Here is a 20,599-nt window from a genome sequence, read left to right on the forward strand (position 1 = left end):
ATACCTTGTAAGGCCCGGTCCTCTGACTCGGATGACCACAACTGTGGTGAGGATATAACCGATACCTCGTAAGGCTCTGACTCTTTTTGGGGGTTTGCTGCATCTGTATATGCTTTTTTAGTAGTGAGGTTGGGTGGATGTGTGTCTTTTCTAGGCGGTTGACTCTTGGTGAGTTCTGTAACCACTGGTACAGCAAACTTGATGGATTTCTTAGTTGTAGTGACTGGTTGTGCGGTCAGAGGTGTATTTCGCTGTGCTTGTAGAACTGTCTTAAATTTGGGGCAGCATGGGGCCCGTTGCAATAAGCACAACGCGTTGTCTGTCTTTCATTGGGGAATGAAATAACTTGGTGTAGTCCACAACTTCTAACACAACGAGAGGAAAACCTACAGGTAACTGTAATGTGTCCGAAACGTGACATTTATAGCATTGTATTATTTTAGGGCCAGTATCCTTGGATTATTCAACCTGGTGATGTGTGTAAAAAAGTATCACACCTGTTGATATTATCTTTTCGGTTTTTATAACAACAGGGATATTGATCCGTACCAGCGGTGTAGGTAACATTGCACAACATTTTTTTTAAAGTTTTGCTTCCTGAAAAGATTTTGCTGATTGTGACAGGTACCTGGTGGGTATGCACAAATATAGTTTTGGTTTTGCTTCATCACGTAGAAACTCTGAAAAATAGACAGTTAACTGTTTACCGGCAATAACGTATTTAATTGCATTTATGTTTCTAATATACTATTAAGTTCAACATAATTAAAAGTGTTTTGCTCCTAATTTTTGTTTGTATTCAATGTCCGGTGCATCACGTTGTAATGTCCAACAGTAGTCAACAAGCATTGACGGCTTCCAGTTGCCCTGATATCGTTTTTCCATTATAGTAATGTCCTGGTGAAACCAAGATTTTGATGAAACGGTACGTGAGGGGAAATTTGGATGTTATTTTCGTGATCAGCAGCCAAAAATCTATAAGGAACACCCAACAGTGTTCAAGAAGCAAAAACTTTGTGTCCGGTCCTGGGTGACTTAATTAGGTCTATTTTGGTTACTTGAATGTCCTGGGCTTCGAGTTCTTCTTTGACTTCATTAACAGTGATGTCAAAGGGGACACTCCGGTTCACTACTTCTTTTTCGAGAATCAGGTTACTGGCGACATGAACTGTGATATCAGCACCTTGGAATGCATTGACTGGCCAAGGGTTGAGTAGGGAAGTATATCCATGTCGATCAGCACATTTTATCAAAACTCCTCCTCTTGGGAGTTGTTGGAGGTGATTGAAAGTAACTCGTGGAAATAGTCTTTCTAGTTATTTAGCTATTTCGGTGATTCTATTTTTAACTGGAATCCCCTCGACAATATCAGCTGTTGGCATCTTGGGGTGAAGCTATTGAGTTTTTGTAGGTAATGGTGCCTCTGCAGACTTGGTAGGGGACATGGCTTGGTCTAGCATCGGATTGTTGGGTTGGTCAGTAGGTTTAGTTGTCTTGGAGTCGGTATTTGCATACCTGGGAGAATTACATGGGGTACTGTAGCTGTCATCTGTAGTTAAATGTGAGTTGTCTGTTTCAGCTTTACTGAAAAAGCAACATTTCTCCGCTTCCTGAAGTAATTTGAATTGAGGTCGACAGAGGTCCGCCTGTAGAACGAGTAGTCATGTGCGGGGTCTTGTTCAGAAATTACTTTCCAAGGGATGATAAAGAGACGGCACGATTTTTTATTTTAAGCTTAGTAGATGTTTTGGTTTTAAAGACCTTTGGGGAGACCCCAAAGGCAAACCAGGGGTGCTCAGAAACTTCTGTTTCTCTTCAGCCCCGCATATTAAAAAGGTTAAAGACATCAGGAATTGAAGGACAAGCACTTTGTAGTTTGATGACTTGGTATATTTCTGCTGGTCGAGTTGGGGTCGTTCGGGTGTAGTTGCAGTGAAGGCCAGAGAGACGGAGGAGAAAAGGAGGAACGAGCTAACTTGAAGTGAGGAAAAAATAACAAGACTAACGTAACGAGCAGGGATAGACAAATAGGGTAGAGTAGGGAAACGTATTAACTTAGATTCTGCATGAAATGAAGAGAAGGCACAGGGTAACGGATCACCTTTTTAGGGCCTAGGTAAAGAAATACCTAAAATTTTGCTGAGGGGGTAACAGGAGTACCCCGAGAAAACCCACTTTCACGGCCAGGGCGCCGAATTATCTACCCTGACCGTGCCCTGGGTAGCTGGGGAATTTACATCAAATAATTATGGAGGGGTTAAGCATGGCCAGTCATCGTTGGAGAGAAGTTATGCTTCTAGGAGCCTAGAAGATAAATTTCTAAGTACCATCGATCTTTTATGGTTCGGTTCTCTTTCCATCTCATCAAGTCTCAAATTAAACATTTTTGCCATCGGGGTCTGTTGTAATGCTTCACGTATTGAATAGTAGTCGTGGTCGATAGCACAGGCTGGTGATAATCTTAGTTTCGGTGGGTATGGTGTAGGTACTTGTATTGGTACGTTATCCGGGTATTTCTCAGTCATCTGGGATAGTTTATGTTTTATAGGTATTCTAGCTTGAATGACCCGAGAGATGGTTGGGCACTTGTATGTCATAGTTGATTTATCCGAATAGGTAGACTGTGTAGTTTGCAACTGGGAAGATGTAGATCGCAGAGTAATAGACAACGTCTGAGTGAATTTGTTGAGATATTGGATTTTGTTCTGTCCATGATCGGATGTCGAATTTACACACATGGTAAATAACAAGGAGTTACTGAACATGCTTTGAGCTATTTATATTTTTACATAATCTAATATTAAGAATATACCTTCTCTGAGCAAATGATAAGATGACTCACTACATGTTTTATATGCAAACAAAGACTCACAGTTTCATAAATGCTTAGAGAACAGGAAGTTTAAGATGAGAATTACTTTGTCGTCTCTTGTGGTTTTCTATACTCCACTGCTGACTGGTTAACTTTTATCTGGTCAGAAGCTTAAAATTAAGAATGCGAAATCGTTTCTGAATTATGTGAATAAAGTTCCATTCATGTTAAACAATCTAAAACCAATCGTTAATGTAATCTTCTGCTGTCACTTGTAAACCATTGTGGGTCGTAATTTTTCAGTGAATGGAATATAGTTATTCTATATACGAGGGCTGTTCAAAAAATAATCGGACTGTTTGAATTGCGCGGCTCCAGTTGGTTCCAGGGGAATCAGCTTGGTGTCGCTAGGTTTGCACAGATCAGCTGATTACGACGCCATTTCCCGATTGCAGATATCTTCATTTGTGTATTAGATACGCGGTTTTAAGTGAAGTGCGATTTTTTCGTTTGGCGTATTTCAGAATGAATGACCTGAAGGAGCAACGACTTGCTGTGAAATTTTGTGTTAAACTTGGAAAATCTGCGACTGAAACTTTTGCTATGCTTAACATGGCTTACGGTGATGTTTCTATGAAGCGTACGGCATGTTTCAAGTGGCATGAACGTTTTAAGGATGGTCGACAATCCATTGAAGATGATGAGCGTCCTGGACGTCCTTCCACGTCAACTGACGACCCACACGTCGACAAAATCAACACCCTGGTGCGAGCAAATCGACGTCTGACTGTCAGGGAGCTTGCTGAAGAGTGTGGAATATCACTTGGATCTTGTTACGAGATTTTGACCGAAAAATTGAAGATGCACCGCGTTGCTGCGAAATTCAGCCCTCAGAACTCGTGAGTTTTGGCCAAACACTCGATCACTGTTCTTCCCCACCCCCCTATTCACATGAACTTGCTCCTTGCGATTGTTTCTTGTTCCTCAAACTCAAAAGACCCTTGAAAGGAAGAAGATTTGAGACGATTCCCGAGATTAAGGCAAATGCGACGAAGGAGCTGGAGGACATTACAAAAGAAGCGTACCAGGACTGTTTCAACAAGTGGCAACACCGTTGGGATAAGTGTGTGCGTTGGGGAGGAGAGTACTTTGAAGGGGTCCCAGACCTGTAACTTCTAAATAAAGTACATTTTGTTTTATGACGTCAGTCCGCGTATTTTTTGAACAGACCTCGTAGTTATTGTTCCAGGTCAAAATGTGTCAACGTAATACTGGCTACTAGCTTTGATTGAGCTACATTAACGAAGTATTATCTGAAATGATATTTTTATTTTATTATTATCTGGAGATTTTAAACAAAACTTTATCGTTAAAATGTCTAATTACCATCAGAAAGCGCCACAAATTCTGAAACAAAGCTCAATGCACACACTGAAACTCTAGAATTATATGAATCCTTTTTATGTATTGTATTAAATTGGTAAGAATCTCTTTAATCTATTCAAACTTAAATAAAAATACATTTTTCTTTACGGTGGTCATCTGACTTATGCCTTTTAATATAGCATTTGTTATTATTCTAATACATGCGCAACATTTTTATAGCTAGGAATTAACCCACTGTTTCATTTGAAAAATTATAAAAAATATATCTATAAGTACCATAAATATATCTAACTAACACACTACTGCAAGATATTACGAGTATTTATATATACATACATAGATAGATACAAGTATTGTGCAAATATATTTAATTAAAACCACTCTGAGATATTTTGTGTTTTATTTTAATTATTCTATTTTTCTGAACTCATATTTTCTAAATAATTTTAAAAACTGCAATTTTCCTTCATGCTTTGTTTATTTAATAGCACGTTTACCGCACCAATGGACGTTGTCAAGGGTTCGCTTAGTGTTTCTCCTATTTAGTAACAAAACATTAAATTTCAAATAATGTACATCATAGAAACGAAAGTAAAACTTTTACCGATATCGTGTAATACAGTAAATAACCCGTATTAGGACATGTCTTTGTAATATGCAACGAGACTGGTGAGTTCTTAGAGCTTTCCACAAGTCTGTAGTCCTATTGGATTATAAATTTCCTTAATCCTGAGACGTTTTATTTTATCGCTAGTTATTTCTAAGCCTAATTTTCTATATGACTATATATATATGTATAAATGCTTAAGAAACCCTTTATGATGTAATACATCATTTTCATACAACCATGTAAACGGGTGTATGTTGGTATTATGTCTTAGAATATAATTTCAGTGTGCTCAAGGAAAGGAAAAATATTAATCTGAATGGACAGATTAAGCTCTAATCTAACTTGTTTATTTTTTATTTATTACTTTTATCTGTAGTATATAAATTGAGTATTACTTTTATTAATGTTAAAGTTTTCGCGTTGTTTGTTTCTAAAAGATAAATCGACACTTTATTTATTACATTTCCCGTCTTTTAGCCTGATATCGGGGAAATCCTTACCATTCACTGGTCATGCGAAGGTACAACCTTAACAGAGGTAAGATGTTGTTAAAATTTAACACTTAACATAACTGATTTGTAATTTGAAACATGTTTCTGTTTTATTGTATCCCATAATAAATGTAATAATTATTGACATTAAAGTTAAACAAATTGTAATTCATGATTTAATTATGTACTGGGAGAGTGAGTACCTAACATTTAATCAATGGAAAAAGAGGTGATACGTTTATCAGTATAGATTGGCTTAAATTTTGCGCAAAGCTACACGAGAGCTATCTGTGCTAGGCGTCCCTAATTTAGCATTGTAAGACTAGAGGGAAGACAGCTAGTCATCACCACCCACCGCCAACTCTTGGGCTACTCTTTTACCAACGAATAGTGAGAATGAAGGTAACATTATAACACCTCCACGGCTGAAAGGGTGAGAATGTTTAATGCGACAAGAATTCGAACCTGCGATCCTAAGATTACAAGTCCAGTGCTTTAACCACCTGGCAATACCGGACCCATTAGTGTAGAAGTTAATTAGAAATTATTCAACATCACATACTTATATATGTATTGTATGTGGTTTCGTGTGTTCTAATCTTTAAAATAGTTACTTCTAAATTAATAATATCGGCCAAAAAACGTCATACTTATGATAATATTTTATTTTCTGAGGACTTTAGAAAATTATTAAAACATTAATATGTCCATTAGAACATTCTTTTTTGTTTCAAAGATGATAGAAAGGTGTTATGAAATGTTTTATGACGGCGTCACATGAATGTAAAATATAGCTCTTTAGTGGGCATTTTGAGATTCATTTGTAGCTCCAACAAGATGATTCCAAAGACGTTTGGCCCGACATGGCCAGGTGGTTAAGGCACTCGACTCGTGATCTGAGGAACGCGGGTTTGAATCCCCGTCACACCAAACATGCTCTCCCTTGCATCGGTGGGGACGTTATAATGCGACGTTCAATCCTTCTATTCGTTGGTAAAAGAGTAACTCAAGAGTTGGCAGTGGGTGGTAATGACTAGTTTCCTTCCCTTTAGTCTTACACTGCTAAATTCAGGACAGCTGGCGGAGATAGAACTCGTGTAGCTTTTCGCGAAATTCAAACCAAACCAAAGACGTTCGATGACATATATTATTTTGATTTATTAGATAATAATAAAATAATTCCATAAATACATATTCATACATGATAATAATGATTATCTTATAAGCTGAGATTATCAAGGAAGCGAACACTAATTTTCACATTTTATGTAAGTTGTATTAATAACGTATATAAATGCATAATATTTAAGCTCATGCAAAACAAATTGCCAAAAATTGTCCTAAGCAGTGGTGGGATTCAAAAATTTTAAGAAGGGGTTCTCTCAAGGGAAGGCCTCAATAATAACGGGTTCTCTTACTTTTCCGGAAGTCTATACTGATACATCATTTGAAAAGGAAAATAATGGAAAAAGTGCTTTAAAATCTTTTATTTATTTCAGTTTAAAAATTTCCAAATAGTCAATTGATTGTCATCATATTTGTCCGTTTTTTCTGTTTCACTCTATTATCATCTGCACTGTGATTATTGCGAAGCCATGTTTTAACAAAAGGAGTAGCATCCCATAAATCGAAAGGAAGGCCAATAAGATTAATCGTCAATAGGTTTCTGACATTTTCTACTGTGAGGCGGCTTCTTTTATCTGAGTATATAATATTCATTCTTGAAAACCCTCTTTCTGCCTCTGCAGAACTGATGGCAATCGTATTCATAATGGTTTTTGCCTTTTGTATACTCTCGGGAATTACAGGATTATTAAAATCTTTCAGGACATTTTCCACATAATCACGAAAATCATTAATGGGGACAACATCTGGGGAAAATTTGTCATGGAATGCTTTTCACTCTGAAGAAACTGCAAGCCGCCCCAGCCGACAGAAATCGGCCTGACGTGAAGGCTGAAAGGAAAGACTATGCCCTGTGGTTCATGGAGACGGCACTTCGCGCACCCCGTGTCATCTACATCGACGAGATGGGGTTCAACGTATGGACAATTAAGAAACTGACTGCATTCACTTGACGAACTTTGTCAATAATACGGTCTGTGATTTTCTCATTAAATCTTTCTTGTCGAAATGTGTGATGAAGTGTGACGCAATCAGTTTCCACGACATCAACAATTCGACGGTATAATTGAAGCCATCAACGGGTTCGCTAAGCTCAAAAATTTTTAAGAACGGGTTCGCGCGAACCCCTGCGAACCCCCTGAATCCCACCACTGGTCCTAAGTCTTAAGTTGATAAAAGAAGGTCTTGAAATTGACATCATTAAGTGTAGTAACTCTACACTTTATGACACTGTTTATGACTCTATTTAAACTTGTATATGTGTGGGTAAATGTAAAGGTGCGCCTGAAGTTCCTGATTACTGATAATTCTAGAATATGTTCTCTTATATTTTTTACCTGAGAACTTTATAGTTACAAGATTATTTTTGACAAATTTAGTTACATTTGATATGTTCAGATCATCTTTAGTATTGAATATTTTTTGATATTTTTAATAGTCTAAATAATTGTTAAATATTCCACTTATTGTTTCTTTTTTAAGAATATAGGATTGATAGACGTGAATAATAAACCACCCGAGTTTAATAAGGCAAATTACAGTTTTACAGCATCAGAGGTAAGCTATAGTTTATTTCCTGAGTATAATATCCATTAATTAGTAATACATAACCTTAATTTAAACTGTTATAATTACATTAATTATAAGTAAAGAAAGGTCTTTGAATAGAAAAGATAAGGCAATAACTTTAATATTTTTAGGCCTAACACGAACGGTATTTGATGAAAGTCGTATCGTTTAGTGATTCTTAGTTCTTGGTGTTCATGATTCGTTGTTAGTCTTGGGAAGTTAGCTTTTTGACCCTGGTGGAGAATGTGGTAAATATGAGACTAACATATATCATTTATAATTTCAAAATAAACAATTTCATATGAATATAAACTGCACAATTATCTAATAATGTTTGTTGCAGAAATAGATAGGTATATGATTTTGTCCCCATGAACGAATATTTGTATCGTATTATTGGAGTTTTTGTCACATTAAATTTATACGATAATGTAAACCACATAATAACCTTATAGTTCACACTCTTTTTTAAAACTATTTTTAATGGAACTTATTTTTTCGTATTTTTAAGTAATAAAATCTCAGCTTATCGCAAAAGTTTTTCCTTTTATCTGAATAGTTTCTTTTGGAAGGACAATCAGTGAATCCGAATGATCTGATAAAAGTGCTCGATAAAGACTCCTGGAATGATAATGTTGTCAGTACATACCAAATAATTGAGGTTAGACTAATTTATACACGTATTTTTTATGTTTATCGTGGTATTAAATAAAATTAAACCAATCTCTGTCTTTACTTATCAGTAACTTTACAAAATTTATTGTTGTGATATGATGTTTTGTAAACAAACTTATTATGAGGCATTGTTTATTACGACGCTTTTCTACGAAATTTACTTGTTATGAACAATGTATTTGTTTAACTCTGGAAATCCTCCCAAAAACATTGAATGAAATAACTTCAATGAGGGGATTTGCTTCAACTTTTATCCAGACTATAATGTTTTAAAATAACGTTGACCATTTCTTGTTTCCTCAGGAAAGTGATGACCATTTTGAACTTGTCGAGAAAGAAGAATGCGATAGCTCTACCTTGCTAGAAACGACACATTTTACTCTAAAAGTCAAGGATCGAATGAATCACAACAAGCAGAAAGAACACAGATTTAAAATTTTAGCTAAAGTAAGTCTATGTATTATATGAAATGGTTAAAACTAAAACAATATTTTCTTTATTGTTCAAGAACAATGATCGTTTCTGTATAAAATGTATAAATTTATCTAATGTATAAAATTGATAATTTGTTTGATTTGAAATATCATTGATCAATATATCTCTACTATAAATGAGAATTAATACATGGATTTAGGACTGAGATATCCAGTCTAAATATAATATTAAACGTAAGTAAAATCTGATTAAGCTATTTAAAATGGAAATATTTTACTGTTGTTAAATGTTGAATGATAATTTTACGTTTATAATAAACATATTAAAATATATACATTTTAAATAGTGTATCAATGTCTATTATATAGAATAAAAAGGAAGCTTACAATGGCAGTCTGCTTCAATCAACAGCTGATGTGGTCATCAAAGTCATAGATGAGGATGACCTCGACCCGGTATTTAGGGATGTTCATTACGTTTTTGAACTGAGCCACACAAAGGAGGTAAGAAAGTTATAAATGTTAAGTGTCTATGTACAGGTAGTGGAAAAGAAAATGGAAACACCTAGGTAAATAAATTAAGAAAATAATGTCCCAGCATGCATAGGGTCATGTATAACAATGCTGGATAGGTCTTATTACCTATAATCAAGACTGTTATGATTGCAAGCGTAGTTTTCAGTGCCTTTGTAAGAAGGTGACTGATGAAACACGTTTGGTGAGAGCTACAATGACCAGGACAACTCAACATGACGACATTTCACGAGCAACGGTGTTTAAGGTGATGTCACCATGTTACGCTATGGGAAAAACATCACCTGTGAAGCAAAACAATGGAGGGAAGCACATACTTCAAGATAATAATGTCCATGTATTAATTGGAAGTGCAAGGAAAAACAAGCAGGTCATCTCAGATCAATTGACCGCAAATGGCAACCTGGGGTGAGAGCCGCCAGTTTCACCAAACACAGAACGGGACACCAAAGTTGGATTATAGTGCAATAACCAGTCATTACACTTGGAAAATACAAGGTTGTGGAAACACACAGGATATGGGGTAACAAATAATGGAAGAATGTGATTGGTCAAATGAATCATCCTTGACCATGTTCTCGGCAAACGGACGAGTGCATCTGTGTCGGTAAGCTAAAGAACTTTACAGCCCTGAGTGTCTAGTTCCAATAGTGAATGATTCTGGTAATTTTTTTTTTTTTATAGTGTGAAGCGCATCTTTCTGGCATGGATTTGGTTATACTTTTAGAAGAAAAGCTCTATACCAGTCGTTACGTAATAGTACTAATTGATCACCCATGTTACAGGATTGCTGTCCTGCAGAGAGATGTTTTTCAGGATGACAATGCCACCTCCACGGAGCATGAGTAGTCGCCCAGTGGTTTAAGGAACATGACGCTTACGTTACCCATATGTCATGGCCTTCTCAGTTTCCAGATCAGAACTCATTCGAACATGTAAAGGATATTCTTGAAAGATGCATGAGACAGCGCTTTCCACTTCCATAAACTAGGTGGGAACTGATATTCTTCCTGAAGCAAAACTAAAGGCGCTGGTAGCCTCTATGCAATGGCGCGTACAGACTGTACTGGCCGCACGTTGTGGCTCAACACCCTATGACGTGACTTTACCTTGATAATTCCATATTATAACCTCTACCTGTGTGCTCAAGTATTAGGAATAATGCTACACAGGTAGATCATAAACTGATGACTTATTCAAATATGATTTTCAAAGTAATATTCTAAACCATTTCTACCACTTCGATTCTTTGCACAGTAAGTGCCAACATGTAACTCTGTAAGACATAGTAGTATTATCTTTGACACTCTAACTGCTTATATTATGAAGGGTCAATATATAGGCCTGGTACACAATGCAGTGGTGTCTCTGGTACTTGAAGTATTCATATGACAAATATTAGTATTTAGCGGTGTTATTCGTGACACCTTAACTGTTTACGCAGTGAACGTCAGTGTAGAATTTTATTCAAAGCTAAGTAAAGCCTGATGATAAACCACACATCGCAAGTGACATTTTTATCAACGTTTATTGTTTGATTTGTATCTTAGTAAGAAGTATCTGTTATATCAATATGTCACGTGTATAAGTGATTTAACACAGCCTTACTGCAACAGAGAATCCTTTAACATTTTGTATGACACGAAGCAAAGTCAGGGTCGAGTCAAAAATGTGAGTAATATGTTAATATTATAAAGTTAGAATGATATTCAGAAATTACAACACAATTCTCACGTAATTAGCACGCGCCATATCACATAAAGAAAAAAAAACACCATTTATAATTATCATTGTGAATATGGATTCCAATACACCAGAGAACCCATAACATAAGTTAGAATTCATGAAAATAATGGACTTACAAGACGACTTAATATCATTCTACATGTAATAACTCACCATACAATAAAGTGTGTTGAGAAATATAAACAGAAAAATAGCAAAGTCTTCATTATTCACTTAACGAAGAACATAAGACCGGTAAAAGTAGATACGTTTCTTGAAAGCATTCAAACATTTAAGTCATAGATTTTCATGAGTAGACTCAAAACGAATGGATAGCAACTAGTATTTGAATAAGTACCAAACTGAAAATTAAACTGTGAGAAAGATAAATGACTTCAGACAAAGTTTTTTCCTTTGGCTGTTAACAAAATACAAATAGTTGTCATTTATTCCCTGAAAATGGATCTTTTTGAAGTCTTATTTTGTTACTATCCACAAAGATACACAAAGGGCTATCTGGGCTCTGCCCACCAAAGTTATCGAAACCAGATGGCAGACATATCACTGTGTTTCTGGAAGGCCTTTCAGAAGTCCTCTCTCTATTTATAAAATGTAAGTGAATTCTAATAAGCAAGCATATGTAATTATGACCTAGGGGGTCTGCCATCCACCGCTGGTACAGTAGTAAGTAAGTATATGGATTTATAACGCTAAAATCAGGGGGTTTGATTCCCCTCGGTGGACTCAGCAGATAACCATATTTGGTTTTACTATAAGAAACATACACACGCTAAGACCACAAAATAAAAGAAAAAAAATACGAAAACGTCAAATTATGTCTTAAAAGATATTATATTTTTCGCAGTTAATTAATCCAATGTTGTAATTCTATGCATTTCTTAAACAATCAAATTTTTGTTCGTTATCAAAACTAATTTGAGAGAATTTATTTTAAATTTTTATGTTTTAAATTATGTTTTAGCTTTAAGTGTTATTGCTTTGTAAAACGAACAAAAAACAACAGTCTTCAACATAAAAATAAATATAAATAAAAATAATTATAAATAGTACTTTGTTACACTCTTCAAAGTTTCTAACGTTTAAAAATAAAACTGCTAACATGATAAAGAATTTAATCCTTAGAAGTTACACAAGAAATTTTATGTTAACACAACTACATCTCATGTTTATGATTACAAACTACATAACAATTTACATATCCATCTGATGCAGATTTAAGTTTTGAACACACAAAATCAATCGATTTGATTTCAATCTGTCAAAATTCATATTTTGAATTTTTTAGTAGAATTTCATTCTCTAATCCTGAACTGTTCGTGTGTGGTTCAGTTTCACCAACTATTAAAACATACTATTTGTCTCTATGTAATTTTGCTCTGTACTTTTATCGTTGTTTTATCAAGTAGGTAAATTTTATCATTATTCTGTTTTCTCGAACTGAAATTATTTCATTATGATAGGACTTGCAATATCACATAACTAGATTCCGTTTTTATATTATAGGAAGCTCGTGTTATTATTCAACAGATTGGAACTTTAGTTTTCGCTTGTAACATTACATAATTAGAATATGTATTTTATCTCACAGGAAGATGGCGTTACTATTCAGCAGATTGGAAATGATAATTCGGTGAAAGCAGATAAGGATGGAAATATGTCGCCTTTGAAACTTATTACATCACCTAGAATCGAGGCTTATGATCAAGATGAAGGAATTAATGAAATCATTAAATACAGTATTCCCACAGGCAGGTTTACTTCTTTATTCCAATTGGACAATTGTTTAACTGGTTTATGATTTAGTAGAACAAAATAATAAGAGTTCAGATAGTGATGATTGTACCTTAACAACAATAATTAGTAATTTAAGGACAGTGATTGAGTTATTTCTTGGTAATACATAGTAATGGTGTTTAAACCATGACAGATAAAACTTAGTAATTCTCGGGATTGTTGTTAATGCATTCGTTTATTAATCACGTATTAATAAAGACACGGCTCGGCATGGCCAGGTGGGTTAAGGCGTTCGACTCGTAATCCGAGAGTCGTGGGTTCGAATCCACATCACACCAAACATGCTAGCCGTGGGGGCGTTATAAAGTGACGGTCTGTCCCACTGTTCGTTGGTAAAAAAATATCCCAAGAGTCGGCGGTGGGTGGTGATGACTAGATGCCTTCCCTCTAGTCTTACACTGCAAATTTAGGAACGGCTAGCGCAGATAGCCCTCGTATAGCTATGCGCGAAATTTAAAAAAACAAAATAAAGAAACAATAACATTTCTGGAGACAATATGGAAAACAAGTACTATTTAAGAAGAAACTGCATAGTTTCTTTCAAAGAACCATTTTAATATATATTTTTTCAGTTTTTAGGTAAATCTATGCGTTCAGTCTTGAGTGCCTATAAACTCTCTTTGTGTGTACTTGTGTTTTCTTATAGCAAAGCCACATCGGTTATCAGATGTGTCCATCGAGGGGAATCGAACCCCCCTGACTTTATCACTGTAAATCTGTGAACTTACTGTCGTCCCAGCAGGGGACCAAACTCTATTTATCGTTCACAGAAAGTTTGGTATGAAATACTCAAAAATCTAAACGTTTATAATTATCGTGAACCATCCTTTAAATTTAACAGCAATACAGATGTGAATCTGTGGGTCCAGTTCCCATGAATCCTGAAACATTCTTTATTCTATATAGAATTTTAAATTATACCTAATATCATATTATTGTTTTAATCAGTTTATTGTCTAATAATATCAATTTTCCAGTGAATTGATTCAATAAAACATGAAACGCACCCAAAGAACCCTTATTTTTTGTCCATTCTTTGAGGGGTTTTTTTAAATATGTTACTCGTGGTGAGAGGGTTTTCGTTGCTGTAAACGTACAATTTCACATCGTGTGAACATTTTTAAAAATAGAGTAAACATGGAAAGCTAGATATACATATAGTAATATAATTAACCAAGAAAATGTAAGTTTGATGTTTACGTTTTTCCCGCCAAAATGTTACGTAGTATTTATATATTTCAAACTGTGGTGGTGTGAAGAATATGAAATTGTTTTACTTTAACATTAATAGATGTCAACTTGATAGATATTCTGGTTAAATGCTTGTAATATTTCAAACCATGTAATTTTTAGAAATTGTGTTCTTTTGTTTTTCAAAGGTCAAGAAGAGATTGTATTGAAAAGCTTTGAGATTGATGAAAACACAGGTGAATTAACTTTGAAGTCTGCGAGTCCAGAACTATTGTTAAAAAGTCAAATTAGCTTCTCTATTGAGGTGGGTACTAGAAAATACATGTAGGCGAAATTTTGAAATTAAAAATAGAATCGACGTTTAAACGTCTGCCATATGAGATATTGTCCTGCTTTTTAAACACTGATTCTATTTTTAATTTCGCATTGTTACTAGTTCTGTTAGGAGGCCACGTTGAAAATTAGTGTAGTGGACATTGTTTCTTCGATATTAAGCACAAAGATTTGGCCACTAGGGGTATAAAAACCCGTTTTCTAGCGCTATAAGTCCGCAGACATATCGCTGTGTCACTGGGGGTGTGTGTATTGTTTGCTTGTTTTTGAATTTCGCGCAAAGCTACACGAGGGCTATCTGCACAGCCGTCCCTAATTTTGCAGTATAAGACAAGAGGAAAGGCAGCTAGTCATCTCCACCCACTGACAACTGTTGGGCTACTCTTTTACCAAAAAATAGTGGGATTGACCGCACATTATATGGCTGAAAGAGCGAGCATGTTTGGTGTGACGGGGATTCGAACCTTCGACCCTCAGATTACGGGTCAAGTTCCTTAACCACTTAGCCATGCTGGGCCTAGGGAAGCTGTATTATAGACAATTAAAGATAAAAAAATGTTACAATATTCTACTGTCCTGGAATTTAAGTAGCTTAAAATGTGAGCATTTTTCCTACAGCAGCTCATGGGTAACAGTGAATGTTTCAAAATACTTGTACTTGAATAAGCCGAAAAGGTGGTTCTTCGAATGTTTCCAAATTTTACACCGTAAAATGAAAAAAAATAAATAAATAACGATTTATGGTAGGTTGGCCATGTTGCCTTTTCCACTTTGCTGTTTATTTAGATGTCTATTATTCCTCCAACTCACCTCCTAAGTAACAGTAGTGATGTATTTTTCTGTATTCGTTGCTTACTTGAGCTGCCAAAATTATTATAAATGTCTATATTGTTAACATCTCACCATTAAGTATGAAAAGTAAGATGAGTCAACACTATTAATTTATTTAACAATCTTCAACAGTCAGATCCTTTCCAGTTATTCTCTTTTGAAGAGAAAATGAGCTCAAAGACTTTACCTATCCTTGTATGACGCTCGGCATGACTAGGTGATTAGAGGTATTCGACTTGTAATCTGAAGTGATGGCACTATAATATGACGGTAAATCTCACTATTCGTTGGTAATATAGTGTGTGTGTTTTCTCATAACAAAGCCACATTGGACTATCTGCTGAGTCTACCGAGGGGAATCGAACCTCTAATTTTGGTGTTGTAAATCCGTAGCCATAATACTGTACCAGCAAGGAAAATAGTAGCCCAGGAGTTGGCGGTGGGTGCTGATGACTAGCTGCCTTATCTATAGTCTTTCATTACTAAATTAGGATGGGCCAACGTTGATAGCCTTCGTGTAGCTTTGCGCGAAATTCAAAACAAAGCTTGTTAAATTAATTTACATAGCTTTTTTTATCATAATTTTGAACCCGTTTCCTGCCATTGACGTAAGACCAGTAGGATTCTTATTACTAGAATAATTTCGCAATATTCTTAATTGTTTTAAAAACCCTTGAGTAAATATTACCCAACCCAGGAGATTTATCATTCTTTAAGTTCAAAATTAATGTTATTAAAGTATTGTCTTTTTCAATCTTGCTTGCATCTAGCTACTGTTCAGAAAAGGGAGTATTGATTAAATTTTCATGTGTAAAAATTGGAGAAAAGCATAATGTACTAACTTTGCCATCCAATAATCATCACATATTAAACTGTCTGTGTTATCCCTCAAAGGCTCTACTTCCATCTAAACATTTTACTTTTAATGTATTTGAAGAATTCTTTACTATTAATTTTTACATGTTGAGCCAATTGTTTCATACACGTTTTTTTTAATCTACTAATTTTAAGTGAAATCAGTTCTTTTGGGCTTCTGTATTTCCTCAAATTACTCATCATGGCGGTCAATTTAAATTCCTTATATTTATAATGATTTTCTTTCATTTTATCCTATATACCTTTGTGAACAAACCTAGCCTTTTGTATAACTTTCATCCACTTTTCGATTTATTAGGAACATACCTATCTTGAATATTTAATAATTTGTTTTTTCAACTTTTCCACGTTTCATAAGTATCTCAAATTAGTTCAGTTGATAAACTTACAGCATATAATTCTTGTTTCACCTCATCAAAATTTGATTTATTCAAAACTTGGAGCCTCCATGGGGTACAGCGGACTTACGACGCTTGAAACCAAGTTTCGATACCCGTGATGGACAGAGCACAGATAGTCCTTTGTTTAGCCTTATGCTTGACGAGAACCTTAATGTACCCACATTGTTCATAAAGTGTAATACGTATAAACACTTATTTAGATACGTTAAAAATAGTGTGATAAAGGTAGTCTTCACTTATTGTTTTAGCTACGTTTTGTTCAGTTTATGAAATTAGTCTTCACTGTTTTATTGTTTTAGCTACGTTAATTATGGTGTGATGATGGTAGTCTTTACCATCTTATTGTTTTAGCTACGTTTTATTTAGTTTGATGAAGGTGGTCTTCACTGTCTTATTGTTTTAGCTACCTTAAACATACTTTGTGATGTCGAGAAAACCCACTTGTAGAGAAATATATATGTAGAAACGGCTAGTTTGGGTTGAGAAAATATTTTACGTAGAGGAGTGAACAACGTTTCGACCTTCTTCGGTCATCATCAGGTTCACAAAGAAAGAGAGAGGCTAGCCAATACTTTTATGACACAAGTTAAAACACAAGCAATTAACACAGCATTACATCCACCATTATACTGATACAGATATGTAGACGACACGATCGCGGGATTCACATCTACAGAACACACATTTAATTTTTTCAATCACATTAACGCTATACATCCCAACATTAACTTCACATGTGAACAAGAAGAAAGCAATCAAATATCATTTCTTAACCTCAAAATTACATGAACCGATGCACAATTTAAAACAGGAATCCACCGAAAAATCACCCATACTGAACTATACATTCCTTGGGACTCAGCACATGAAATAAAACAAAAACTCAACATACTAAGAAACCAAATAAACACAGCCACAAAATTATGCTCACTAGATAAAATTAACAACGAATTAGACAAAATAAAATAATACTTCATCAACATCAATAAGTTTCCGCCACAAACCGAAGAAAACATTATACGCACACACATAAACAGAAAGCAAAATCAACCAACAAAAGTAAATATATCTCACGAATCCAAAAATGACGAAACCATATACTGCTGCATACCATACATTCTCGACATCAGCAGAAAAATAACCAACATTTGGCAAAACTAGTAACAAAATATGACATTCCAGTTAATACCAAATTTATTCCAAAACCAGGCACAAAACTGAGGTCTATACTATGTAAAAACTACACTGACAAACACCACACCAACATTATTTATAAAATACAATGTGATAACTGCCACGACTTATGTATTGGAGAAACAAGTAGAAAAATGGAAACCAGAGTTAAAGAACATAAAAAGTCACCTTCACACGTTTTCGAACACTGCAAGTCAAATAAACACAACATAACCATAGAAAACACTCAAATAAAGAAACAAACATAAACAAACGCAAAATTAAAGAAGCCTTACTTGTACAACAACTTATGCTTAAAATAAACCAATACAAAGGAACACCTTTATATATATATTAAAAATAATATAATAAATAATAAAATATAATATAAAATTATATATTCAAACATCTAAGCCCGCCCTCTACATTCCGATACTCAGTTACACAACCCCTTTCAAACATGTGGTCAGCTTCCGGTCAGTTACTTCTCCCTTTCTTTGTGAACCTGACGATGACCGAAGAAGGTCGAAACGTTGTTCGCTCCTCTACGTAAATTTTCTCAACCCAAACGAGCCGTTTTTACATATATATTAAACATAGTTTAATGAAGGTGGTCTTTACCGTTTTATTTTTTTTAGCTACGTTAATCATATTGTGACGAACGTAGTCTTTACCATCTTATTGTTTTAGCTTCGTTAAACATAGTTTGATGAAGGTAGTCTTCACCGTCTTATTGTTTTAGCCACGTGAAACATATCAGGTCATCCCTAAAGTAATGTCCAATTTTAGGTTCAGAAAAATACAAAGGATTTCAAACGCTTTTAATGTTATTTAATCAGTAATTATGTTACATTGTTATTAATTACTTCCTACTAACGATTCAGAAGCTTCTGAATGCCACTTCTATAAAATTCTTGGAGTTTGGAGGAAAAGAACGTAGATACAATAGTTTTGACATCTTCATATGTTCCAAGCTCTTTTTTATTAAGATAGTTCTGCAGACTTTGGAATAGATGGTAAACAGATGGGGCAAGGTCTAGAGAATAAGAAGGATGTGGAAGTTTTTCCCAGTCTAGCTCTTCAATCCTTGCTATATGGGGCCATGCATTATCCTGGTGTAACACAACACATTTACGATTGATCGAAGCAGGCCTCTTTTCTTTCAGTAAAACATTCAAGCACTCTGTTGACAACAGAAGTCTGATGTCATCGTTACATTGAGTGGCAGCAGCTCAAAGTGGATCACACCAACAATATCCCATCAAATGCTTAACAAGACTTTCCTGTGGTGGAGGTCCATTTTGGACTGTGCTTTATTCGGGTATCCCGCACTGAGCCATTGTCTGCGGCGTTTAACATTTTTATGAAATATCCATTTTTCATCTCCAGTCATTAACGTGTCCACAAAAGGTGAGTTACGTTCACGAGAGTGCAGAGAAGTGCAAAATGTCTACTCTTACTCTAAGGTTGGCTTGTGTCTAATCATGGTGGACCTATTTTCCAAGGTTTGACATATTTTCAAACTGTTGCAGATGACAGTGAACTATTGAATGGGTTGAATTAAGCTTCTGTGCTAGTTTTTCAACTGTTACAACACAACTTTCATCAAGTGCAGCTACTACATATTTTATATGTCCTACTACATATTTTAGTCATTAAACCCTTCTACAAAGACAGAACTGATGATGCACTTTCTGTATTAAATATTCGGACAATACTTGAGGGATAACCTCATAGTTTGATGAAGGTAGTATTCACCGTCTTATTGTTTTAGCTATGTTAAGCATAGTTTGATGAAGGTAGTCTTCACCGTTTTATTGTTTTAGCTATGTTAAACATAGTTTGGTGAAGGTAGTCTTGACCGTTTTATTGTTTTAGCTATGTTAAATATAGTTTGGTGAAGGTTGTCTTAACCGTCATATTGTTTTAGCTATGTTAAGCATAGTTTGATGGAGGTTGTCTTAACCGTCATATTGTTTTAGCTATGTTAAACATAGTTTGATGGAGGTTGTCTTAACCGTCATATTGTTTTAGCTATGTTAAACATAGTTTGGTGAAGGTAATCGATGATCGATTCTACTTTTTGTTTCAGTTAATTATCATTATATCGCTATGACTTTTTTAGGCTCATCAACAGAATAATAATGAAAGAAAAGCTCACGCTACTGTATCTGTTAAGTTGACCACCGAAGATGTTAACCTCCCATTATTCACACAAGTTGTCCGTATACCTAAAAGTCTTCCGGAAAACAGTCAAGTTCACTCTATTCAAGTCGACAGAGATGTTGAATTTGTTATTTCAGGTACGTGTCAAAATTAATTATTATTAGTTTAAATATTATTGGTTATTTATTAATTCAGGAAATAATTTAATGGACTATCTGAGATTGTATTTATTACACGTTAATGTTGTTTATATGATGTATATTGGAATGTTGAACTGATTTAGACCATAAAAATAATAATCATATCAGAGCAGAATATGGCTTTATTCTACTAAATGAAATACGTCAGGAATGATGGGTCAAATGACATTCACGTGCTTGATTAACAAGTCAAGCGTCATCTGTTGATCCGAAGTATAAGGTAACGATATACTGTTAGTTTAAACATAATAT

At 34.9% G+C, this 20,599-nt stretch overlaps 1 protein-coding gene across 1 annotated transcript in view; it reads left to right on the plus strand.

Annotated features, from left to right (window-relative positions):
* Nucleotides 1-20,599, plus strand: part of LOC143254396 (protocadherin Fat 4-like) — an 86,831-nt gene that overhangs the window by 25,413 nt on the left and 40,819 nt on the right. Inside the window, exons 5-12 of the mRNA XM_076509499.1 lie at nt 5,286-5,345; nt 7,907-7,981; nt 8,553-8,654; nt 8,972-9,115; nt 9,472-9,606; nt 12,971-13,130; nt 14,556-14,671; nt 20,107-20,284. Of these exons, the coding sequence (XP_076365614.1) occupies nt 5,286-5,345; nt 7,907-7,981; nt 8,553-8,654; nt 8,972-9,115; nt 9,472-9,606; nt 12,971-13,130; nt 14,556-14,671; nt 20,107-20,284 (970 nt within the window). The remainder of the gene's footprint in view (nt 1-5,285; nt 5,346-7,906; nt 7,982-8,552; nt 8,655-8,971; nt 9,116-9,471; nt 9,607-12,970; nt 13,131-14,555; nt 14,672-20,106; nt 20,285-20,599) is intronic.

This window comes from Tachypleus tridentatus, chromosome 6 (genome assembly GCF_004210375.1).
Source record: "Tachypleus tridentatus isolate NWPU-2018 chromosome 6, ASM421037v1, whole genome shotgun sequence".
Lineage (NCBI taxonomy): Eukaryota > Metazoa > Arthropoda > Merostomata > Xiphosura > Limulidae > Tachypleus > Tachypleus tridentatus.